The sequence below is a fragment of the Alosa sapidissima genome, chromosome 22, assembly GCF_018492685.1.
Source record: "Alosa sapidissima isolate fAloSap1 chromosome 22, fAloSap1.pri, whole genome shotgun sequence".
Lineage (NCBI taxonomy): Eukaryota > Metazoa > Chordata > Actinopteri > Clupeiformes > Clupeidae > Alosa > Alosa sapidissima.
In genome coordinates this window covers 6,170,865-6,197,388 of record NC_055978.1, presented here as the reverse complement: position 1 = coordinate 6,197,388, position 26,524 = coordinate 6,170,865, and the positions used below count along the sequence as shown (strand labels likewise).

Sequence of the window (26,524 nt, the reverse complement as noted above, 5' to 3'; positions counted from 1 at the left end):
CCTGAACCGCATTAAACCCAGCATAATAATGAACGAAACCCCCAAGAGGTTCTCGTCTAGTAGCCAATGTACGGCAGCTTCCCAGCATGCTTTGTGGGTTTTCTGGCTTTTGAAAAGAAAAAAAAAAGGGGGAAAAAATACTTTTCATGGGCCACTTCTGAAAACGAGTAGGCCGTATGCTGATAACTTCAACATTTGCATGAAGGTAAAGCAGTACTTTGAAGGTCTGTGCGTGGTGTTTAGGCTACCTGTAACTCTGATAGTGACCTGTGTCGCTGGCGGTGGCTAGCTGAAGTCATGGTCCAGACTGGCAGAACACTCATGGTTCTCTTCATATCGTATAAATCTTTCGCCTTTTACTAAAGATTTCCGTGGAAAGGACCACTATGAGTAGATATGAATTTTTTGATGCCCCACCTTACGGTGGGGTCCCTCGATCTGTGAAAAAGAAGCGCCCTCTCTTTGCTTGTGCGCCGACGTGTACTGCTGATAGCGACGAACGAGAGGGAGGACCTCACACCTCGGCCGCACGGCCTGTTGTTCACGTGTGGTCGAACGTTCTTTGGACAGGTAGATTTCTGAAACTCTGATCAGTTTTGTCCTCGTTCTCTTTTGGAGCTCTCTCTTCAAGTAGCCTATGCCCGTCTGAAATATAGCAACCTCCTCATGTGTGTCTTTATTCCGCGATACAGCTTTTTTTCTGAATGAGTAAGTGGCTCAAGCCTGAAATCATACCGGGAGCTCTTATGCCCGGCTGCTGGAGGTTTATCAGGTCAACTTTGTCGGTGTGCACTTGCTTACGGCCATACCACGCTGAGCACGCCCGATCTCGTCCGATCTCGGAAGCTAAGCAGCGTCGGGCCTGGTTAGTACTTGGATGCTGTAAGCTTTTCTCTCTCTGCCTGTTAGAGCGCCCCTGCTGGCCGCAGCAGTCAACAGGCACCTTTCGCAAACTCTGATCCATTTTCTCTTCAGCTCTCACTTCATAATAAGTCACACATTTAATCTGTCAAATATATTGCGTTTGACCAAATTGTTGTGATTTCATATGAACACCAGGCTATAGTGAGGATCTACTCTATCCATAGGAACTTTTAAAGCCTTCTACTGAAACATCATTGTCTGACCCTGAACCGCATTAAACCCAGCATAATAATGAACGAAACCCCCAAGAGGTTCTCGTCTAGTAGCCAATGTACGGCAGCTTCCCAGCATGCTTTGTGGGTTTTCTGGCTTTTGAAAAGAAAAAAAAAAGGGGGAAAAAATACTTTTCATGGGCCACTTCTGAAAACGAGTAGGCCGTATGCTGATAACTTCAACATTTGCATGAAGGTAAAGCAGTACTTTGAAGGTCTGTGCGTGGTGTTTAGGCTACCTGTAACTCTGATAGTGACCTGTGTCGCTGGCGGTGGCTAGCTGAAGTCATGGTCCAGACTGGCAGAACACTCATGGTTCTCTTCATATCGTATAAATCTTTCGCCTTTTACTAAAGATTTCCGTGGAAAGGACCACTATGAGTAGATATGAATTTTTTGATGCCCCACCTTACGGTGGGGTCCCTCGATCTGTGAAAAAGAAGCGCCCTCTCTTTGCTTGTGCGCCGACGTGTACTGCTGATAGCGACGAACGAGAGGGAGGACCTCACACCTCGGCCGCACGGCCTGTTGTTCACGTGTGGTCGAACGTTCTTTGGACAGGTAGATTTCTGAAACTCTGATCAGTTTTGTCCTCGTTCTCTTTTGGAGCTCTCTCTTCAAGTAGCCTATGCCCGTCTGAAATATAGCAACCTCCTCATGTGTGTCTTTATTCCGCGATACAGCTTTTTTTCTGAATGAGTAAGTGGCTCAAGCCTGAAATCATACCGGGAGCTCTTATGCCCGGCTGCTGGAGGTTTATCAGGTCAACTTTGTCAGCTTTTCAAGCCTGGGCGATAGGCACATTTTGTGTGTGTCTTTATTCCGTGATAGGCCTATCTACAACGTTTTTTGAGTATAAGTGACGCGTCACGCTTTGTAAGGTTTCTACTGAAACATTAGGTCTACTTTCTCCACCATAATAAAAAATGTTTTTAGTAGGCCTATTTCAAATGAAATTGTTTCACCATTTAGAATACGGATCTCATGATCTAATTATCCGATTGAACATTGCTTTAGCTGACAGCCTGTTATTAAGTTTTGATTTTATACCTAACTGATTTTTGTAATCATATTTAATTATAGCCGATAGCATTGACCTATGACCAGAAAACATACGTGCCGTTTCCATTGTCACAGGATGTTCTGTGTTTGCGCCGAACGTCCCGGTAGGCTAGGTTATGCCTGTTTTACTGTCTCTTCATTTAGAAGCATCAGAAAAACAAAGAATAGGCCACCTTCAAAAGGTAGGCTAGGCTATATTTCCGCGCATGATAGGCACCCTTCACGCAGTGAAGACTGTTGCCGAATTCTGCAAGTCACTGTCACTCGACATTTAGGTGACACTGTTAAGCGTTTTTTTTCTTTGTATCCTAACCGACTGCTACACTTTCTTATTTTCTAAGCATATGTTAAAGTACACTATTATTTTGACCAGCCTAAACCAGGAAACTGAGTTTGCGTTCTATGACATCACATCAGTCTCATTGTCCCAGCATGCACTGCGATTTCATTCATTGATTCTAAATTTAAGATGTTTATGTCTGTGATTTTTTTTCCAGTGCGTTTGTGTTCACATATGTGCATGTAAAGTAGGTGTATATATGATACAAGTATTTTAATGATGGCGTTTTTTAAACCCGTCACTGTGAGTGCAAGCGGCTCTGTTCAAGACTTGAAAGAAGCTTCTGAGACGTCAGCTTTGCGCAGTGGCAGTATCGTAGCCTATGAGGTTTATCCGAGGCGCGATTATTGCTAGTTGAAAACTTTACCCAATACCCCGCCTTGACGACTTGAAATATAGTCGGCAATGGCAATTTTTGACGGTCTCTACGGAGACTGATGTGCTTGTATAAGAGAAATAATGTCAGAGTATCCGGTAAAGCATTGTTGCGATTCTAAATTCATTGTCCTCATGTCATCTGTATGTGAATTATAGGTGGAGATAATTGTAACAGTAGTTTTTAAACATTCTTTTAAGATCTCTAATACCCGTAGAATTACGCATATCAGATAGAATGTTTGGCAATGTTTTCACTATTCTCTGCAGCACCATAATGCAAAAAGAATGAAGCCAAGGCACTATTTGTGTAACAGAAAGCTTAATTAGTAGGCATATGTATGGCAAGCCATTTGAACATTTATCCGCTAAGTTTGACTATCTGGAATTTACATTGTAGATATCAACAACGTCTTTCTGACTAGTCGCAATTACATTTTGGATAGTTGTAATTGTCATTCAAAATATCTGTAACGTAATTGTGACTAGTCGAAACGTCAGATAGAGATATCTGTCATTTAATTTTGACTAGGCAAAACTGAATTACAGATATCTGTCATCACGTCATTGAAAACAATATTCAACTCGTCACACATCTTAAATGACAATTGCAGATATCTTTAATTCAGTTTTGACTAGACAGAATGAAAGGTAAAGATATATCAAAGGTCATTATGACTAGTGCAAATTATTGTGCAAGACGTTGCTCTTTAGATCCGTAGCAGAGCCCGTCTACTTATTAGACATTCTCTGTCCGTAGGCTAATTTCCCATCCCCAACATAATCGAAGAAGAAGTGGGCTTATTTCCTTATTTCTATTAATGGAAGAAGAAGAAGCAGTCATGGCTGTAATGTCTTGTTGACATCTAAAATAACTAAAACTCAGGGACACCGTGTGGTTTATTAGACTCTCACGTTATCAACTGGCTTGATCTCTGTTTTGTAGCCTACATAAATTAGTAGGCCTAGGCTACTAAATGCAGTAGCACCATCTACAGTACAGGAAACTCCATTCATAATAGTGTTGGCTGTAATCGAAAAAATCAAAGCAACATCATCAATTCTTGCTGCCAGCTCCTGTCTTGCATAGGCTGCAGCATTAAAAAGACGATTAAAAACTCCTTCGCCCTCTGGCTGCTCTGACATGGTGCTAATTTGTGCTAATTACAAAGTTAACAGTTAACAGGTGCTATGTGATTTGATGATTTGAACAACAACACGCTCTGCTCCCGCCTAAAGTGGGATGCGGGCCTAATTTGCATTGCAATACAGATATCTCTAACGTCATTTCGCCTAGTCAAAACTCTAATTCAAGATATCTATAATTACATTTTGACTAGGCAGAATGAAAGTTATAGATATCTTCAATTTCAGATATCTCTAATCAAAACTCATTCAAGATATCTATAACTTGATAATAGATATCTACAATCAAATTATGACTATCCCTAACTCCAGTTGGAGATATCTACAATGTCATTTTGACTAGTCATAATTCCATTTACAGATATCTACAATGTCATTTCGCCTAGTCAAAACTTAATTCAAGATATCTGAAAAGGAACATGTAGATATCTTCAATTGAGGCGAATTAAAGATATCTTCAACTGGAGTTGTGACTAGTCAGAATCAAATTGTAGATATGTCTAACTGGAATTACAGATATCTACATTTCAATTGCAGATATCCGTAATTCACATAGTGGATATCTGCAACTGAATTGTAGATATCCGTAATGATAAACCCCATAGAAATGAATGGCAAATGTGGTGTCATTTGTCCTAGGAAGAATGTCTTTGTGGATATCTGAAATGACAATTATGGATAGGAATAATTTAATTGCGGATATCTGAAATGTTCGTTTTGACTACTAGGCAAAACTGAATTACAGATATCTGCAATAGGCTACATATCCAGTCTATCGGGTAAATGTTAAAATGGCTTGCCATACACATGCCAGTCCATAATATAACATAAAATCTTGGTGTGACCATAGGATTTTTGTTTTGCCATAATGAGACTTAATCAGGAACGTTCTCGTTTTGATATCGTGTTTTGTGCATGCACTCCTTTTCATTTTATTACGGTAAATGGAAGCAGAAGTTGATTGGTTTTTACATTGAATGAACTTCCTGGTCCCTAGGACAGGGTTTCTGACACGTTTTCCAGGGAAGAAAGGCTTCGCTAAAGCAGTGTTGTAGTGTTGTTCATGATCGTAACAAAGAAGAAACCTCGTGATAGTCGGCGGAACGAATTCCTGTCAATTCGCTTTAGTAACGTTAGTGTAAACAGCAGCGCGCACAGCAGTCTTCTCTGGGTTGTAGTTTTCGCTGCAAACGCCACGTCTACTCGGACATAGCCTATCCTTAACGTTACCCACTGTAAGCTAAGTATGGCAGCAGCAAAGAAACGGCCTTTTCTTGGAGGTGAAGATATGGATGGCAAAAAAGTGAAAGGTGACCTTCGTGGAGGCAAACCACACATTGCAGCACTAATTCTTGCGAGAGGAGGCAGCAAAGGAATACCGCTAAAAAACATCAAAATGCTCGCCGGCGTCCCACTCATTGGTTGGGTTCTTCGAGCTGCAGTTGATTCGGAATTGTTTGGCAGGTAGGACTAATATTATTTCCAATGGTTATTACCAGCTCATAATAAATCTATGTTTTTTTTTTAAATAAAAATGCAGTGAATGTTTCGGAAGTTGCTTTCACTGGAAGTCTGGTGTTCATAGGAATCGTGAATCATCTCTTGTAGCCTACTATGTAACCGCTGTCTCGCTATCCGGCAAAAGATTCTTTGGGCGCCGCCATTGGCCGAATACCGGCGCCCATTGACTTACATTGAACACATGTAAACAAAACGTCAATTATGTGCTCAAACTAACGCCGCTGACTTATGACAAAAACCATTCCACTTTGATACGAAACTACATTTTTGTACAACATTTATCCAGCAAAAACAGAATTTGGATCAAGTAATGTGGAGAAATATCGATATTAAGAAAATTGCCGCTGCGTGACGCCGAGTTAATGGCATTTCCCCTTGTCCATGAGTCACGTATAACAGGTCACGTCGGTGGCCGTTATCCCTCACATGTCAGAGTAATGACATTAAAAAACGTACATTTATATTACATTACAATTTATAAAGGAACGAAATGTCAAAAGAATTAAGCAATATGTTCGCTGGATGACACGAATATTATAAGGAAAAACAAGATTTTTACCGTAATGTCCAGTGAAATTACATATGTTGTGGCGCTATTGCGCGGCACGGCCAGCAGATGACATCATTGCACTACAGCAACCAGGAACCAGCAATAAACCTAGACACTCGAGATTTTAGGGCCGTTGTCAGCCACAACGTACCATCTGAAAATCTAAATTGTGAAGTAGACCTACTCCATAGTCACGTGTGCCTGTTCATTCATTCCATGTCAATAGAACAAACCAAATTAGAATTAGAAGGCTAGTAATGCAATACTCCATACAATACATATGTATATGCATGGATATACTGTATGTGTGTGTGTGTGTGTATATATATATATATATATATATATATATATATATATATATATATATATATATATATACATACACAGAGAGAGAGAGAGAGAGCGAGCAATACAGAACAGGTTGTTGGTCTGAAGTTAGTGCTGCATGTAAACACACACTTGTCACGCTACATTTATATGTGTATGTATGTAATGTGTGTGTGTGTGCATATATATATATATATATACATACAGAGAGGGAGAGCAATACAGAACAGGTTGTCGGTCTGAACTGAAGTTAGTGCTGCATGTAAACACACACTTGTCACGCTACATTTATATGTGTATGTATGTAATGTGTGTGTGTGTGTATATATATATATATATATATATATATATATATATATATATATATATATATATATATATATATTTATATTTATACAGAGAGAGAGAGGGCAATACAGAAGAGTTTTTGCTGTATGTAAACACACTTGTCACGCTACATTTATATAAATGCACAAATAGGCTGACACCAGACATAATTTCACTGCATTTCTTACTTCCAGTAACTATATGCATGTGACAATACATATTTCCTTGTATCCTTGTAACAGCTGTGCTGCTACAACCTTGTTACTCTTTGATACAGTGGAATAAACCTATTAAGTGTACCAGTTAATTACTTACATGTACATATGACATGTATGTTGTGTCTTCGATGTCTTGGAACAGGTCTACTAATTCACTACATCAACTGTGTTGGTACACACTTATTGCTCTTTGATACAGTGGCATAAGTACTAAGTACTTGGGCAATTCCATGGAAAATTACGTTTTTTCTAACATCCATAACGCTAATAAAATGTGATGGTATGGTATGATGTGAATGATTACATGAAATTTGAGCATTTGCTATTTTTGGCTGAAGAATGTACATGAGAAAAAATGCACAAAAAATGAATAGTAACATTCACATCATACAAATGCAAAGGCATTTCACTGGCGTTATGGATGTGACAAAAAGTCCATTTTCCGTGGAATTGCCCACTTACAATTACATATTACATTACATGTTGTGTCATTGGTGTCTTGGAACATGTCTGCCATTACCCTACATACTGTAGTACATGTATCAACTGTGTTATTTATTACTCTTTTGATACAGTGGAATAAACCCATTCAAATAAAGTGTACCAGTTAAGTACTTACATGTACATATTATATCCTGTCAATGATGTCATGCATCCTGTAATTGATGTGTTGAAACATGTCTGCTGTTACACCACACAGTACATGTGAATTAGTAGACCTGTTCAAAGACATCGAAGACACAACATACATGTCATATGTACATGTAAGTAATTAATTGGTACTCTTAATAGGTTTATTCCACTGTATCAAAGAGTAACAAGGTTGTAGCAGCACAGCTGTTACATGTACACTGAAGACAATGAGGCCTTGACTGGAGCTAAGAATGATTTGTATATCAAATCTTTCATGACCAGATTTACCCCATCCAGCAGGTCTCAGGTCAGCTCTTTGCCTCTGATGAAAATTTAGGCAAATTGGCAACGTTTTGTAAAAGCACTCAGTATTACAATGTAACAACTATAGCCTATGTAGGTACCCACAAATACATAATGCAAGTACAATGATAGTACAGTACCTGATAGTACATGTTGTTACACAGGTTGTACCACTGTACCTAATTAGGTAGGTACACTGTAACAGCGACACATTAAAATAAAGTGTTGCCGATGAATTTCCCCAGTAGTGGACAATAAAAACTTGTTGAACAGGTGTGCTGAGCTTTGTTTTTGGCTCTTCGAAGTGTTGTAAGTAAGGTGGTGTAAGCAGCCTATAGGCAGGTGGTGAGACAGGTCAAGAAATATGGTGCAGTGAAACACTATACTGTTGATTTTCAGAAGGTGGTTTAGAGTAGTATAAATGAAATATAAATATGTGCACTGTATTACCTTATAAGAGCAGAATAAATATGGCTATGAATAACAATGTCAGTTGATATTATTTTAAATGTTGGTGACACTACATTAATAAGGAGAATACCAATAATAAACAATAATGTGAATGCAATATCAATGGGCAATAAATGCAAATCAACAAATACTAAGACATACAAACAATGACTCAGAACAGCCTAAGTGCATGGTGAACAAATATGTCTTTACACCCCTGTTGACAGGTGCATGCAAAAACACAGAAAGCAGACAAGGATTTTGTTTTTATATCACATGTAATAAGCAATGAACATTTGAAGATGTATTGTTTTGTTCTTCTAACATCAATAGTAGTTGTTCAGAGGTTGTAACATAATGATAAATACATGCTGCCTGTCACATTATGAATATATACCCTGTCTTGTCTTCAGAAGCAGCAGCACTATGCTATTACATCGTTCACCGTAGGGACTAGTATGAGGGAGACTGAGTTGCCAATCTCTCTTAACAGGTCCTGCATCATATCTACAAATATCTGTTCTGCACAAACATAAGCAGGGTCTGATTTAGCGTGGCAGAGTGCTGATTGACAATAACATGGTTCCCTGCTGTGTTTGGTGGATTCCCATTGATGTTTGTGCATTCTGTTTGACTGTACATTTTATGTGTGGCATCTCATTCCTCAGTTGTCTAACATGTTTTCTGACGGCCACTGATTGCATTAGCAGCTGAAAGACCAACTTGTAACAAGGTCCCAATTGTGGATACACCCATTAACAGTCCTTGCGACCAATGACATCTGGATCAACTACAAACTTTTGATTGATTTTCAACAATGAACAATTAGTTCAGTGTAATATGTTCAGCTCTCTCCCCCATCTTAATAAGTCAACATTATATGATATGACCCTATTTTTACATTATAGCCTACATATGTTATAGCCTAACCCTTATCTATAGGTGACTGATGAGATTCATGTTCGCATATATTCATTGGCGCCACAATTAATATTGGAGCTATTTCACTGTCGCAGACCCAGACGTGCTTGGTAGCCTAGTAGTCATAGGCCAACATGAGACTTAAGCCCCCGTGTCGTCATGACTTAGGTTAGCCTATGTTCTTACTGTTGTTATTATCTGTAGGACATATTGTCTGTGGAACACAATTGTAGGCTAGGCCTATATTTGATTTTCAGTAAGCTTATATATCAATGATAACGCTTCTTTACTTTTTTGGTGTAATTATTTAGTTTTTTTTTAAAGTTTTTTTTTATCTATGTAGGCTATTTTTTTAATGTTACATTATTATTTTGTTAATACATGGAATAAATCACCACAAACACACGCGACTGTAGCCTATTGGCTTCTTCTGTAGCCTACCCGGCTTGCGCAGCGTGGCTAACAACGCCCATGAAACAATTGTAACCGTCGGCTCCTCGAGGCTTATTACTTAAACGAAGTTAACAGCAGCTATTAGGCCCGAGGTGCAGTGAAATGGCGTCATCTGGTGGTCATACAATTCACTCGCTATTAGACCCGAAGTGCAGGAGAAGTGGATATTCAACCACGCCATCCTTCAGGTCGCAGCGAAACGTATGTGTACTTTATGTGCTGTGTCATGCTGCCATCTAGTGGTTGTGGAATATTTAACACCCATTATAGTTCTGGGAATAGATGTGCCCTCGAATAAATGTTACACTTTGTTACAAATTATTTGGGTAATCCATCTGATAAATTGTGTTTTTCTTTTTATACTTCGTACCTTTATAAATTAAACTGTATCATGAAGGTACCTTTTTCAATGTCATTACTCTGACATTCACATTAGTCGACCATAAATTTGGGCAATGGGCACATTGTTAGGGGTTGACACTTTGCATAAGATTTCTCCACATTACTTGATCCAAATTCTGTGATTTTTGTTGTATAAATGTTGTACAATTATGTAGTTTCGTATCAAAGTGGAATGGTTGTTTTCATAAGTCAGCGGCGTTAGTTTGAGCACATAATTGACGTTTTGTTTACATGTGTTCAATGTAAGTCAATGGGAGCCGGAAATCCATAAATAGCGGCGTCCAAAGAATCTTTTGCCGGATAGCGAGACAGCGGTTACTATGTAGCCTACTTGACTTACTTAGTCCTGAATCTGTTTATATAAGTATAAGTATAAGTATATTTACTTGTTTGATCCCGTGAGGGAAATTTGGTCTCTGCATTTAACCCAATCGGTGAATTAGTGAAACACAAACAGCACACAGTGAACACACAGTGAGGTGAAGCACACACTAATCCCGGCGCAGTGAGCTGCCTGCTACCATGGCGGCGCTCGGGGAGCAGTGAGGGGTTAGGTGCCTTGCTCAAGGGCACTTCAGCCGCGGCCCACTGGTTAGCACTCTGGACTTGTAACCGGAGGGTTGCCGGTTCGAGCCCCGACCAGTGGGCCATGGCTGCCCACACATTTTATTCAGTATAACTGTATGGTTTCTGTTTTATACAAATCTAGCATTTGGGTTTCCACTGACCATGAAAAAATTGAGAAAGTGGCGAGGGCATGGGGAGCCCAGGTACATCGCAGGAGTCCTGAGGTGTCCAGAGACTCATCCAGCTCTTTGGAGACCATTCAGGAGTTCGTTAGACTCAACCCAGGTAGGTTTGCATACTTAAGGGCCAGTTAATATCATACTACATTTCATTAGTGTCTGACATTAGGCCTACATTATTGCCAGAGCCTAAATCACACAGTGACGTTCTGGATGAACCCATATATTTTTTAGAATGTTAATTTCCCAACATTCTTTTCACACTAAGGCACTGTTGTCACTGATGTCTTGCAATAAATTGCTGCCAGTAAAAGTTCTGTTCACTTACATAATCTCGTTGCAGTAAACCATTTTTTTTTTTTAAAAAGATACACATAGCTATTATCAGACCGCACCTAACCCAACATGCCACCCAGTTCTTGGCACAGATCATGGTTATCTCTCACTTCAATTACTGCAGCACCCTCCTCACGGGCCTTTCGGCTTGTGTGGAGAAGCCGCTAAAGATGGTCCAGAATGTGGTAGTGCACTAAACCCTAAACTATCAAATTCAGGTCCCTGATGGTTGCTTACAAAGTAATTGCTGGGTCTGCTCCCACTCTCTCAAATCCTCTCATAAAAGCTAATGTTAGCCCCCGGCTGCTACGTTCCACTAAGCAAAATTGCCTGCCACTGCCGCCCTTACACACATGGCAAACCAGACCCTTTTCATTTGCCATTCCCCAATGGTGGAACGCCTTACCAAGCGCTACCAGAGCAGGGGTGTCACCCTCTGCATCTTCAAGAAACTCTTGAAAACCCAATTCTTTCGAGAGCAGCCTACCTCCTCTCCTTTTGCAAACATTTCTAGTAGTCCAGGCACTTACCATACACTTCCCTTATTACCCTCTTTCTCCTTCCACCACTGTCTTCTTGGATACACTTGACTAGTGCTTATACGCCTGCACTCTCAGTCTTTTGGCAGTTGTATTTTTTGCTGTAGTATTTATTATCACGTGTCCTCCTGCGCATAGGAATATTTATTTTACCAAAGGTCAGTGGCGTGCACACAGGTGTTACAAAGCTGTGTCTGTTTACATGCATCTAGGAGTCGACATCATCTGCAACATCCAGGCTACATCTCCTTGTCTGCATCCTCATCATCTGAAGCAGGCACTGGCTAAGATTACAGAGGAGGGATTCGAGTCTGTCTTTTCTGTTGTCCGGCGACATCACTTTCGCTGGAAAGAGGTCAAAAAAGGAGGTATGTGGCAAATTATATGAAGACATTCAGGAATGCAGGCAACTGATAAATGACCAATAAATAGCCAACCAGAGCATTCTGTGCATAGAATAGAATGCATTACCTTTTTTGGCTATTGCTCACTTGTACAGCACAATTAAGTGTGTCTCTGAAACAGTAGGCTACATATAGTGAAGACACATCTAGTAGAATCCTAACCAAGTTTCACCACATTATGCACTGGATATTTAAGAGTACATACACCATATAAAATATGTATAAAATAACAATTAGGAATTTAAAAGTTACAGGTTTTCTATGACTGCTGAAAAATGGCAGATAGTTCACAGCACACTTAAGAGAGAGGAGAGGAGACTCATCAAACCATATCTTAAACTGAGAGTACATGTTATCAAAATGCAATTTTCCAAAGTTGAATTACAAATGTTAGTCTGAAGCCAATCTGAATTAAAATTACCGGTACTTAAAGTATACCACTTGTTAGCATCCAACAGGCACCAGTGTGTACAGGCACAAACATTCCTGACAGCTGTTACCCAAAAGTAAGATTTATACTGGTTAAGAGTCTAGCACATAGAGTTCCTAGTCCAGACTTTTATGGCGGCCTTACATTGTATTTGGTCTGTTTTCAGAGTCGGCGACAAAATTTCCAAAGTCGGACAGAAATCATGGGAGTTGTGCTGGAATCGCGGCGCGCTCCCGTCAACTAGATCGTTAAGTGTAAGGTGCCAATCTTAGCGGTTTTAAGTCAGTCGGAGACAGTCCTTTTCTAGTTTTGCCGTTACGACAATATCAAACATGTTTGATATTATCGCAAGTCTTTCTAGTCGTGGCTCATGCAAATAGTGACGTGAACTATAAAAACCAATAGTGACCTCTCTCCAACACCAAACAGGAAGGGGCAAAGTAGGCGACAGCTGTAGCCTATATGATTATTTGTTATTTGTCATTTCTTATACATATTTAGTCGGCTCTTCCACGTGACAGAACAACTCTATATCGGTTAGGAATGTCACGCATGAAACAATGCTGCAGAAACACGAAAACACAACTTTGAGTTTAGTAGGCTATCATTTCAGTTCCTGTTTATTTATTGCACGATGGGTAATAATTTAAAGGAATCTAGTTGCAGTCTTGTGAATAGTGACCCTGCAAGATCCCTAGTCATTGCAAAATCATAGTCTGTGACTGTGAAAACTCTACTACTTGTTTTTAGATGTGAGAGGGTCTGAGACTGTAGTCTTTCAAAAATCTTTTCCAAATCTTTGCAAATCAGTCCAAAGTCTGTCGGTGTATGGAGGGCTTTACTTGAGTTGAGTTTTATGTATTTTTAACACAACAGTGGGAGCCAGCACCCCTTGTGGTACCCCTTAAGAGTTGCCGCTGCCTAACCTTTGCCCTTGAACTGTTGAGCAGGGATGGAAATTAGCACCAGCCACCAGTCAAGTGGCTGGTAAATTTCAGACACAAAATAACGATTTCCTATTGAGTGGTTGGTGCATTTTTTACCATTTAAAAAAAAAAATCCCGTCCCGTATTTTACAGAAGGCAGTAGTACAGTAGCGCTGAACCTGAACCCCAACAGACGGCTGCGAAGGCAAGACTGGGATGGGGAGCTGTGTGAGAACGGCTCATTTTACATCACCTCCAGGGACCTAATCGAGAAAGGCATCCTACAGGTACGGTCTCTTGCTGTATGACATGACTTAAGTTAGAGTAACACTATGGGCGTGGATCTGTTTCCACAACACTCAGTGCTCCACCATGCTTTCTAATGCCAGCATCATCTATGCATATTTCATAAGAGAAGGTCTCAGAGTATTAATATATGTATAAATGAAATCTCAAAAAAGTTTGTAGAGGGGCACTTCCTGGACTTAAAGCTGTATGTTTGAGGTGCTCTTTGGATGGGAAACTGATAATACAAAAAGAAAACAAAGTTCCAAGGTACTCTTGGTTTTAAATAGTCAAAAAGCCTTTATTTTTGTGGCTTGGTCATATTAAACCTTTGGAGTTTTTTCTGATTGCTTAAGCACATTTTTTGTAACTATGGCTTTTTTTGCAAAACTCTACACACAAATGGCAAAACCTCTCACCCAATCAGCAAAACATTGTAGTTCTCTTGCAAAAGCTAACACACCTTGCTTAACTCTTTCACACCTTCGTAAAAATTGTTTTCGTATCTAATAGTAAACACAAGCCATCACAATAGTAAGCACACAATGTGCCAACAACACACTGATGGTATGAATAAAAAACACATCTGGCTTTTGCTTTCTCTGTGCACAAGGTAGACTATGTCAGTTTGAGGTCATACTTTTGTCATAGTTCTGTAAACATACAGGGATCCAAACTCTAAGTATTAGTGTTTATTTACACACATCAAAACAAACACAAGTGTGTTTTTTCCAAGTCAAAACACAAAATAGCATTTCACTGAGACAAAAGAAAATCAGTCTACATCGGGTCGTCTCTCAAACTTTCGTCTACATCACATGCAATGTCCTAGTCCAAGGCACCGGGGAAAATATATTCTGGAATGACGTATCCAGGCCTGACATGACAATATCCCCACATGTAGACTGATTTTTTTGCCTGTAAAAGGGCTATTTCTTTCTCTTCTTCCCCTTCCTCTTCCCCTTCTCCATCCTCCTCTTGCTCCTTCTTGTCCTCTTCCTCTAACTTCACCTCCTTGTCATTCTCTCCCTCTCACTTCTTCACCTCCGCATCCTCTTCCTCCTCTTCTTCCTCCTACTTCTTCACCTCCACGTCCTATTCTTCAGCCTCCTCTAATTCTTACTTTTCTCACTCTTCCTGCTCCCTCTATTGTACCCATTGTACATTACCTGTGGCCTATTTATAGTGCTTAGCCTGATTACAAAGTGAACTAATTATCTAAAACAGTTTTCACATGAGAAAGTGTGCCAGAGAGTTGGCAAAATAGTGAAAATAATAGCCATAAATGTGTATAGATTTGCTAGGAGTGTGTTGATCATTTGGAAATTGAGTGTAAAGCAGTGTATTGTGTTTACAGTTCCGCAAAAACAGTGCTGTGCAGTGAATCGTGCCTACAGTTGTGCAAAGTGTGTGTGACAAAATTGCAAACTGAGTGCAAAGCAGTGTTTGTGCTTTTGATTTTGCGAACTCAGTGAGTGGTTTTGCTATATGAATTAATAGTTTTAGGAATTGTGCTATAAGAATCACAGTTGTGTTTAAGCATTCAGAAAAAACTGTAAAACACTCTGACACGCTTCAGCATCAAGCTTTCATCAAGGAGTCAAACAGTTCTGTAGGGGAGGAAAGGTTCTTTTGAAATGACATTCAACCAATCAGAACCTTCCATCTGGAAGAACCGGTTTACCTGTATACATGTGTCTAAAAATAGACCTCAGGTGGCATCCTTGCATCCCACACGTTCAACAAGAAAAACATCTTCCATATAAACGACATAAAAGAAAAGGTTACAAAACACACTCTAACACCAAACTTATAGTGTAGTACAACAAACCAACGCCAAAGAAAGACACTTAAATCAGAATCTTCCTTTAGGCCTGGATATTTAGTTTCTTGTAATTTAGATCCAAAACGTTTCCCGTTGATTTAATTGTCGTTGCCTATTGCCCTTTCTTATGGTAAGTGGAATGTGGTCAATACCACAGGCCTGTAATGTAGATGGGTCAATAGTGTTCCAGATAGTGTCTTAACATCGGATAGTTGATGTTGCCTGTTTGAATGGCATATTTGTGTTCTACCAGTCTCTCCTGCAAGCTTCTTTGTCTCCTTCCTATGTACAAAACTTGTAGGACTTGCTTGTAAGACTTGCACGTAAGACATTCAAGTCTATAAATGACAAAGGATGTTTTACAGTTAATTAAGTGGTTAATGGTAAGCTGTATTACAATGGGGACATTTGTAGGAACCTTTGGGCTTAGAGCATAACCATGTTTGTTGGTTATCTGGTTTGAGATGACTGCGGACCAGTTTATCCTGTAGAGTAGGACATCTTCTAAAGCTAACTAGAGGTGGTTTAGAGAAGACCTGGCTCAGCACTTCATCACTTTCAATAATAAATTCCTCTTTATAATTTGTTTAATTTGATGGCCTGTGTACTGTATGTAGTGACAAAAAACACTCTATCTTTTGTTTGTTTGGGTATCTTTCTTTGTAACAGGAAAGATCTGTCCACGTGTATGGCTCTAGTGTACCCCTTCTGGTGTGTAGTGTTCCTATAGCCCCGTTCTTGAAAGCGTGTCACCATTTCCTTACATTTGGTCTCAAAAACCTCCTGATGGTCACAAATTCTCCTGACCCTTTGGAATGGCCCAAATAGAACATTCTCTTTGCCATTCTACATGCCAAAAGTCACCACCCTAATTGGCTTATTCAGTAGGTTTTCTATATACTGACATATTATTATGACATATATATTATGATTAATATGGTATTTATTTACACATACATTTACACATTTGCATTGACACATGGTGCCACCCAATGCAGTAAACTTAGGAACTGACCAGCTTTTTCATTCCTCTACTAAACAGTTGGAAAGATTTCAAGTTAAACAGTCCCTGTCCATACCAAGAGGAGATTAGTGTTAGATAGTGAGCCACCTATTTCAGTGAACTTGGAAACCGGTTTGTGACTTGAACTTGGAAGGAAGCCAAAGTTCAATCATCATTTAATCATTTGAATGTTGGTACATTTTTAAATATGTGTTCTGTTTTGTAGTCTCTATATTACAACTCGGAATGACAAACAAAACTTTTTTCGCCCATGTTTTTTTTTTTTTTTTTCTTGCTATTTTATTTGAATGTGAATGTGTCTAATAGCAGTTTGGTTCAACAATAATATACATTTAGTTATACATAATATATATTTAGTACATCCTGTTGTATCTTTATTGTCATTTCCCTGTGGCTGTGTTCTTGTAGGGTGGTAAGGTTGCCTACTTTGAGATGGGTGCAGAATACAGTGTGGACATTGATGTTGACATCGACTGGCCCGTGGCAGAGCAGCGAGTCCTCAGGTAAGTAGGACTGATGTTTTAGGTAGGAAGGGAAAATTAGGAAAAAAGATTCACATCCAGTTGTCTTCAACAATTAGTAATATCTCTATGATATGATAAATTGGTAACCTAGCACTACAAACCATCCTCAGGAAGGAAGAAGTGGAAAACCTACCATGGAACTACCAGGGCATTTCAAGAGAGAAAGAGCAGAATATGACAGCAGTACATTATTTGTACTTGTTTGCTCATAAGTGATATCATCAAATAACACTCTGATACCCATGCAGAAAAATGATAATGACCATGACAATGGCGGCCCCTCACGAGAAATCATTCCAACAAATACCCACTACCTAATATGAGTTTTACACCCCTGATTTAAGGTGTAGCACTGCCGAAGAGACTTTTGTTTAATGCTGATGGCTAACATGCATCTGACAGTCTGACAGTTTTTGACAGACAGGATGCTGGCATCAGTTTTTTTCTTACTAAAATATTTTCTTGTCAGTATAGAGTGTATTGCATCTAATTGCGGCCTTACATTGTACGATTTTGGTCTGTTTTCACAGTCAGCGGCTAAATTTCCAAAGTCGGACAGAAATCATGGGAGTTGTACTGGAATCGCGGCGCGCTCCCGTCAACTAGATCGTTAAGTGTAAGGTGCCAATCTCAGAGGTTTTAAGTCAGTCGGAGTCAGTCTTTTTCTAGTTTTGCTGTTACGACAATATCAAACATGTTTGATATTATTGCAAGTCTTTCTAGTCGTGGCTCATGCAAATAGTGACGAACAATATAAAAACCAATAGTGACCTCTCTCCAACACCAAACAGGAAGGGGCAAAGTAGGCGACAGCTGTAGCAAGAGACCTGATGAAATCCATGAATATGATAATTTATTATTTCGTTTCTTATACATCATTAGTCGGCTTTTCCACATGACAGAACAACTCTATATCGGTTAGGGATGTCACGCATGAAACAATGCTGCAGAAACACGGAAATATGACTTTGAGTTTAGTAGGCTAGGCTATCATTTCATTTCCTGTTTCTTTAATATCTAGCACGATGGGTAATAATTTAAAGGAATCTAGTTGCAGTCTTGTAAATAGTGACCCTGCAAGATCCCTAGTCATTGCAAGTCATAGTCTGTGACTTTAAACTCTATTACTTGTCTTTAGATGTGAGAGGGTCTGAGACTGTAGTCTTTCAAAAATCGTTTCCAAATCTTTGCAAATCTTTCAAAGTCTATCAGTGTAAGGAGGACTTAAGACAATTCAAAAGTGTTTTGAGATTTCAGAACAAAGGATGCCAAAAACGTGTGGACAGGGTCAGTCTACACACTAACCCTGGCTTCAGTCATCTGAAGTTGCCCAGGGCCTGCTCCCTTACAACCATGTAGACCCACAGATAGCCATTTTCCACCGACAGAGAACCGGCTCCGTTCCTGTTCACAAACCAACATTTGAACCGGTCGGAGCCGGAATGTCTGAAATTCCTATTGTCTGAAATTTCGACCAAACAACAAACGGTTCGTGGCACTTTGGCACGTGGCACTTTGGTTCGGAGCTTGAACCAGAAAATAGTTGTTTTTTCCTGTGAACCGGAGTGTGCGTAGACAGACAATCCGTTGTGTTTTGCAAGAAAATACATTTAGCAAATAGTATATAGAATAAAGCTCCATAAAAATATCACACGGAGGTCTAATTTGAATGACAGCTAGCTGAACCAATAAGACAACATAATGACCATTAGAATTAACTTGTTATAACTGTTATAGCTATGTGCATCTATTTTGTGAAACCAAGTCAAGGTTAAATTCAGCCGGGATAACCAAAAATCTTAGCTTAATCCCTTATCTAGGTTTTATGAAATACCCCTCTGGAGATAAAACATGAAAGTGTGTGAGTGTGTGTGTGTGTGAGAGAGAGTTGTGAGAGAACTTGTTTGTACTACTAATGTCCCCATGAAATTTATGTATGCTTATTTTTGTGCATATGTCCGTAGGTATGGATACTTTGGCAAGGACAAGCCTGAGGTAGTCCGGCTGCTGCTGTGTAACCTGTCCGGCTGCCTGACTGATGGCCAGATCTACGTGTCTGCAGAGGGCCTGGAGATGGTGTCTCTCAATACCAGAGACAGCATGGGCATTTGCATGCTGCAAAAGGAAGGGGTGGAGGTAAGAGTCTAACGTAGATTAGATCAGCCTTATTGTCTTCCTATGGGTGTGCTGTAGCAAGTATTGTGTAGTGGCCCGTCATACTCGCCCCACCCCCACCTTAACCTCGGCCCTTACTCCCCTGATCATACTCAGTCTCCGCCTACTTGTGCGACTGCATTTCAGCATCCAAAGAAAGACAGAAGCGTGAATTAGTGGTCCTGTCACGTTCAGCACTTTCAACATCAGATGTCAGTATTATACTGGCGTTGTTACGTCGTCTTTCAGGCGACTGATGTGATAAATGTTTGTAAGAGTAAGCATTCGGAATGCTGCATTCCAAACAGCGGTTCAGAAGTAGCTTACTTGAGGGGTATAAAATTACAATTTTACATCAGCAGACCCCACAACAGAAACAGACAAGAAACATGTAACCAATTGACACAAACAGTAAAATAAATGATTGCAACAAGTACATGAGTTGAGATGTAACTGTTTCCCCCTCTCCCCCCTCCGACTCTAGGTAATCATCATCTCTTCCATTGATAACCCAATACCTAAGGTCATGGTGGAGAAACTGTCCAAACAGATCGGCTGTGAGATCAGGCACAACGTGGAGGACAAGCTGTCGGAGGTGGACAAACTAAGGAAGGAGCGTGAATTGGTGTGGAAGGAAGTTGCCTATATGGGTACGTTTCAGGGATGGAAATTAGCATCAGCCACCAGCCAAATGCTGGTAAAATATGAAAGTGGCTGGTAGATTTCAGAGACAAAATAATGATTTGCTATTGAGTGGCTGGTGAATGGTGAATGTTCTCAGTTATCTGTCCGTGGCTGGTGTATGTTCTACAGCAAAGATGGTGTTTACACTATGTTTGTCTCCAGTCTTCCATAAACAATTCAACAATTATATTAATAGATCAATATTACTGGATGCTCTCATGTCAGCAGACACTGGTTGTGCGGTTTGATATCTGATGTTGTCTATGTCCTGACGGTAGGGAACGACGAGCCTGACGTGCAGTGTCTGAACCTGTCAGGCCTGAGTGCAGTACCACAGGATGCCACATTGGTGTCGCGCAACGCCGCCAAGTACGCCTGCCACAGTGCAGCCGGGCGTGGAGCGCTCCGTGAGTTCGCCGAGCACATCCTCCTGCTCAAGAAGAAGGCGAAATCTCAGATGGAACAAGACCGTATTCCCCGGGACTAGAGAACCGTATTCTACAGAATGTCAAACACAAACGCTGTTTTGAAGTGCAGAGAAGAGGTTTCAAATTCAGAAAGATAATACGTAGTTAAAGTCCAGAGAGATGATTTTGTTTCATTTTCTATGGATTTAAAAAAAAAAAAAAAAACTTTTTTCATGAAGGTTTTGTGGGGATGCCTGTTAATTTAAAAAGCATGTTTATGAACTATGAAAGTGTTTCTGTTTACCCAAAGATATAATGGTTTGTCTGTTTGTCTTAGCTCTTTGGGATTCAGAATGTAATTGTGCAATAATAAGCATCACTGCTGTTCTACATCCTCTACTCATTTGTACCTTGTGTCATGATTTCTGTTTCTCACTATAATTTGAATCAGCGAGATGGGCCCAGAGTTTCTAAGTGCAGTGTTACTCAGCCTTCCACCAAATGGCCAGAGGTGAATACTACAAAGCAAGGTTTGTAGTAAGGCAAGCAACTTCATGAGTAACCGCTGATCTCCAAACAACATGCTTTTTTACAAACAATAGGTGCTTAGTGCAGTGTTCTTTTAGAGATCAACGGTTATTCCCAAAGTTACCCGGGATAACCCGTTTCCTTGCTGAATAGTGCAACCTTCAGTTACTGGGTCATACTTGTCTTGCCTGGCTTTCTGTGAGCATGGCTTGATAAGAAAGCTAATAGTAAAATGATCACTAAAAGTCAGTCCAACAATCTATGGGGGGGATGCAACAGCAGCCAAATGGCAGAGGGACATAGGTCTACATCACTGACACCTTAGACTTGGTTGATAAACCAAACTAAACTGCCCTTTATTAACTGATTTTTTTATTGGGCTTACAGTGTCACTTGAATCATGCATGCACAAATCAATGTGAAGAATGTCTGAATGTCAATCATTATTTTTTGTTACCACTTCATCTGTGAAACGATGCCAGATGTATTGGCTGATGCACTGTCTTTAAAAAGTTGTCATAGAACAGTGTTGATTTTAGTTGAGTGGATGGATGTACTGAATTTGAGGCTGTAGGGTCAACACAAAAACACACAGAAGATGATTATGATTGGTCATGTTGGATCATGTGGAGTTTGTAGAAAATATTTATGGGAAAAATGGGCAATCTATATATTAATAATGTCTGTTCAATAAACATGTATTTCTTTGAATTTGACTGGCTGATCATATCTGGTATTTTTTTTCTTGATAAATCTCATGCCGATGTGATAAATTATCACTAAATGGCCATACTGCATCATAGATGACAATTTAGAAGACAAGACAAGGAATAGCCTACCTGGTCGTCAACTCTCCGGCGCTTTTTGGGCAGGTCAGAGCCCATTTCGTCTCGGTTCTATTTTGCAATGTACCAGCTGAAGGGTGAGCTATCCAGCCCCTGACAGAATTGGGCATTTTGGCTCCCGAAACAAGGAAGAGATTGTGTGCGCACACAAACGGGCCTACGTCAAAGAATCTCCGGAGAGTTACAGATGTTCGATGCTGGGTCTGGGTGGGGGGATCACCATCACTGGGTTTGCTAAATTGGACAATCTGTCAAAGTTTGAGACCAGTCACTTTAAGATAACCAATCAGGAACATGACTCTATGAGTTTTTGTCTCAACATGTATGTCTAGGTATGTCTATGTATGTTTTGTCTCAACATGTATGTCTAGGTACATCTATGTATGTTTTGTCTCAACATGTATGTCTAGGTACATCTATGTCTATGTATGTTTCTGACCTATGGGTTATGTGTATGTGTGCTTCGCAATTGTCTGCTAAAGGTGCTCTCTGATACTAACATGTCAGAGTGTCAACCTGTCCCTGCTTGAACTACTATTTGGCATAGTTGGTTCGGAGCTACGAAGCTATTTGAATCTAAGAAAACATCCGCCTCATCTGCGTTGTTAAGGGAAAGTTAACTTACTTGGCAGCTTGTCTGTCTGTGGCAGCCACACATGGTCAGCAGCATTAGTTGGGCCAAACTAAGATAAAGGTGGGGGCGCCTATTCAAAACATCCCAGTGCTGCTAACATTGTGTGTCAGCCAATCAAATATACCACAAAATAATTAGGAGAAAGAATGTGTCTAAAACTATAGGCATGTTATGCGTGTTGTATGTATTGCAACTAAAGACTGAGTCCGTTTTGTCTTTGTCTTCTCTCCTGTCAGTCGACATGAGGCCTGTGAGAGTGAGTGTGTGTGTTGGCCAGCTGATATGCATGAAGGTCACATATCTGTTACAGACTGTAACTGAGAATACACATAAGAAAGATGCATCTGACTTAACTGTATTGAATTGTTTTTTTTGCTTCCTCTCAATAAGATAATTATTTTTGTTTTTGCTTGGGATTCAAACTTGTTTGATTTACTGAACTATTCTCAACTAAACTGAAGCCAAGATTGTGAAGCCAAGTGTCTGAAGTCTAACTCCTCTCCTGTTGAGTTGTTCCTTTTCACAAAGGTAAAGGATATTCTGTGGTCACCATTGAGGGCACTCTTGCTGGTACGGAAAACACTAACACACTTAACCATAAGGTACAGTCACAGATCTTCTCTGACTTAGCTGTGTGTCTGTGTGTGTGTGTGAGTGGTTGTTATCTCTGCACTTGAAGGTGTGGCGGTAGTGGGGTAGCGTAACGGTTGGGCGCCAGGTGGATTTATCCACCACCACTCAGACAGAGTGAAGATAAACTAAAGTTAAGAAATAATAACTAAATGGCTTTATAAAGCACCACAAAACATTAAATGGTTTTAACTCTAACTAAAAGACTTCAAGAAATGCAAACAGGTGTGTTCAAAAATGGAATATATTGTTCAGGACACATATGAACACCACACAAGCAAACAAATCACCACAACAGCAGTAGCAGTCCATTCAGCCTATTTTTAGGTCAGGCCACTAGGAGGCGGTAGGCGGTAGCCTCGACAAAAAATGCAAAAAGGCAAGACGCAAAAAGGTCCAAAAACGAAAAGTATCTTCGGTCAAAAAAGACCTCTTCGGCCTAAGGCCACAATAAATTCAAACAGGTTAAACAGGCTATAACTAATTGGCTACTACAACATAGCCGACTGCTTCAAAGCTCCCAGTGTGGATAAACCAATAAACAAAATAACATTAAATAGCAAAATCACTTAACAAAAGAAGAGCTCTCCAAAACTAGAGCACAAACGTGATTGCTTTCAGTTTACAGTTTAGATTAGATTACAATAAAGGCAGGCCGGCGCCGGAGGAAAGGAAAATGTAGAAATAAAAATATCCCCAAAAGACAAAATAATAATCCCCAGGAAAACCCCTAAGGAAACCCTCCCCAGTAGCCTATGTAATCTATATTCAACTTAAAGTCGCGCCGCTCACGACTAAACAACAAGAGCGCTTTTAAAGAGCACAGGACAACACAGAGAAGTGGGCCAGCTGCTACAACCTCGCTACTGTCGCGTGTCTCCTGCAAACAATGGTAAAACAGTTCTAATGCTAGGAGATCACGGAGCGAATGGAGTGCACACCAAAGGACCGAACAACTCGCACAAAACTACTAGCTTACCCACGTTGCGTGACTCCTGCAAACAATGATAAGACAGTTACAGCGCAAGGAGATCACGGAACGAATGGGGCAAGACAGGCCGACAGGCCAGGAACAACAACTTTGCTGCCGTGATCGCTTGCTGAACAATGATAAAACAGTTCGTTCGCAAAGTGATCACGGAGCTCGGTTTGGACTAGACCAAACACGCACAAAACTCTGAACTACTCGGTGGAGTTATCAACCTGCCGAACAATGGAAAGACAGTTCTTTGAGGCTAGGCAATACTCATGGAGCGTCCGAGACAAGGACCAACCAGGCCGCTCTCACAAGGCAAAACACTCTACCTGTCATCACGTTCAGCCTACGCAGGGCAACACCAGCGAACCAAACACACAGCAGACGAAACACCGGTAGAGGGAAACGAGAGAGGCGGAGACAGCGCTACCTGGGCTGTTATTTATAGACGCTGACCATCTTCCGTATGTAGCTGCCATGTTTTCATTACATTACTTTATTATAGGGGGTCAGGTTTGATCGCCACAAAGGTCAGGGAGCAAGTGTAAAGAGAGAGAGAGAGTGGAGAAGAGAAAAGACATTTATTACACTTGAATTATGAAGTTAAAGATATTTTATATCTAAGTTCGACCAATTTGAAGGTGTTGCTTGTCAGAGGAGTCTTAACTTCTCTATTAAAATGACGCTTTGACGTTGATAGCATACCATATTAATTCAGTCAAGAGTTACTTCTCTTACAGAGTGGCAACATGTTTTGTTTTGGTTTGTGTTTGGTCAACATGCCTTAATTATTTTATTTTGTTTGTTTGTACATGTTTTGTTTGTCAATGCTAAAAGAGACACGTACAACCCTTGTTTGATATTGTTAGATTTGTCAGTTTGGAAAATTATATGCCATTGAATTACAATTGTCATTGAATAATTTCTACAGTCCTAAGTGTTTTTTCATTTGGAACAAAATGGAGGGGGGTGATCTCTCAGTCCTGGTTCTGGGGATGGGCCTCTGGAAACACCCGTAAGGGAGCTGAACACGCAGCAATGGGTAAACCAGAGACCTACAGGCAGACCAGGGCTGTTAGGTTGCTACAGCCCATCTTATTTTTTCCCCCCCCTGGTGATTCAGGCCCTAGCCCTAGAATAAGATACAATCAGAGAAGCCTGAGATTCTAAAATATTTGAGATCTGTCGGCAAGGCCGCTAGACCCTGCTCACAACAAGTAAGGTAACAAACCACCAACATTTGATTAAGTGACTACCCATTGGGAGTTTAGTCACGCTTGAATTATATGACTATGGGTGTAGTTACGCTTGACTTATGTAGCCACTGAAGTATATAAGCACTCTTAGAATGTAAAGCTCCTTGTTTCAACCAGCTGTGTCATACTATCCTCACTCTTTGCAAAGATTCAATATAATTGGATGATTTTGATCACTGGCTCCTGTCTCATCTTCTTGATTCCGAATTGATTTACCTAACAGAATTGCGAGAGGTCCCAGGATCCCAACATCTGGGGTCAGAACCAGCTGAAAAACCATACACGGTGAGGTCTGGGACCTTGGATTTGGAATCCTGAAAGCCCTTGGTTGTCTGAGACAGCAAGGCGAGATGGCTGATCTTCTGACTCCCGGTGACGGGATCCTACTGAAAGGGAATTCTCCTAAGACGTCAGAGCGAGAACCAGTGATCAACCAAAAGGCAAACGTTTGGTGAGTAAAATAAAAAAAATAAAAAATCTCCTCCGTAGGGAGTCAAGACTATTTTGTATTAGTAGTCTTTGGATGAAAAGAAAACCAGAGCGAGCAGGCTCAGGGTTGATTCACCCTAAATAGAAAAACTAGGGCTATTTGGTAGCAGTAGTCTTTGGAAGAAAAAAAAACTCAAACACTCGCTCAGGGGTGAATCATTGTAAATAAATAAATAATAATAATAATAATAGAAAAACCTACGTTTATAAGATCCTTTTGATATTTATAAGGACCTCTGCGTAGTGCTCATTGGTGAGGAAAGTAACAGTTTTACATGTTATTTGTGATGATCTAAAGTGTATATTTACATGGTTAGCCTCAAATTAAATTGAATTAATCAATGACTAAAATGTCATAGGGTCACAAGTTCCTACATCCTCCTCCAGTGTTTTATATACATTTTGATATCTGATATCTCCGCCTAGGAATATCTGTTGTTTTAATTAAATTGAGTGAAGCTTTGCAGGAAAAATTAAATGTTGTGTGCTGTGTTGTAAAGAGTGTTGGATGCCTGGACCAAAGCATCAAGGCCATCCTTGCTCTCCCCAATCCACTACAAGACACAGGAGCACATATGCGAGGCGATGGGTATGTGAATTATATCAGATTACATATTCCAGTTTTGGTTTAGATGTTCCATTTGAAGGCCCCATAGAAAGTATGACCATTTTGCTTAAATACAGGCTAATTGTTTCTCCAAGCTTCCTGCTCCCCATG

At 40.2% G+C, this 26,524-nt stretch overlaps 1 protein-coding gene and 3 non-coding genes across 5 annotated transcripts; all 4 read left to right on the top strand.

The window, feature by feature from the left end:
• The first annotated feature begins 315 nt into the window (after positions 1-315).
• Positions 316-430, top strand: LOC121697948. Its single transcript, XR_006026627.1, has one exon. It is a non-coding gene; the product is annotated as a U5 spliceosomal RNA (small nuclear RNA).
• A 1,012-nt stretch (positions 431-1,442) lies between these two features.
• On the top strand, positions 1,443-1,557 carry LOC121697947. The gene has a single exon (XR_006026626.1). It is a non-coding gene; the product is annotated as a U5 spliceosomal RNA (small nuclear RNA).
• Positions 1,558-2,831: 1,274 nt separating this feature from the next.
• LOC121697975 lies at positions 2,832-2,972 on the top strand. Its single transcript, XR_006026648.1, has one exon. It is a non-coding gene; the product is annotated as a U4 spliceosomal RNA (small nuclear RNA).
• Positions 2,973-4,575: 1,603 nt separating this feature from the next.
• Positions 4,576-21,692, top strand: cmasa (cytidine monophosphate N-acetylneuraminic acid synthetase a). Of its 2 annotated transcripts, none has more exons than XM_042078605.1 (8): positions 4,576-5,523; positions 10,874-11,016; positions 11,998-12,153; positions 13,684-13,832; positions 17,088-17,182; positions 19,168-19,339; positions 19,842-20,007; positions 20,320-21,692. In XM_042078605.1, the coding sequence occupies exons 1-8, from the start codon at positions 5,306-5,308 to the stop codon at positions 20,526-20,528; spliced, it is 1,308 nt and encodes a 435-aa protein (XP_041934539.1). In that variant the 5' UTR covers positions 4,576-5,305; the 3' UTR covers positions 20,529-21,692. The 2 variants fall into 2 exon arrangements, with proteins under 2 accessions (XP_041934539.1, XP_041934540.1); XM_042078606.1 differs by having other exon boundaries at positions 4,587-5,523; positions 13,699-13,832.
• The last annotated feature ends 4,832 nt before the right edge of the window (positions 21,693-26,524 follow it).

What these genes read in the sequence shown, in the direction of transcription:
- cmasa (XM_042078605.1), top strand. Translation starts at nt 5,306, where the DNA reads ATGGCAGCAGCAAAGAAACGGCCTTTTCTTGGAGGTGAAGATATGGAT. An exon ending in GATTCGGAATTGTTTGGCAG is followed by an intron (nt 5,524 to 10,873) that starts GTAGGACTAATA and finishes ATACAAATCTAG; the next exon opens with CATTTGGGTTTCCACTGACC. An exon ending in TGCAAAAGGAAGGGGTGGAG is followed by an intron (nt 19,340 to 19,841) that starts GTAAGAGTCTAA and finishes CTCCGACTCTAG; the next exon opens with GTAATCATCATCTCTTCCAT.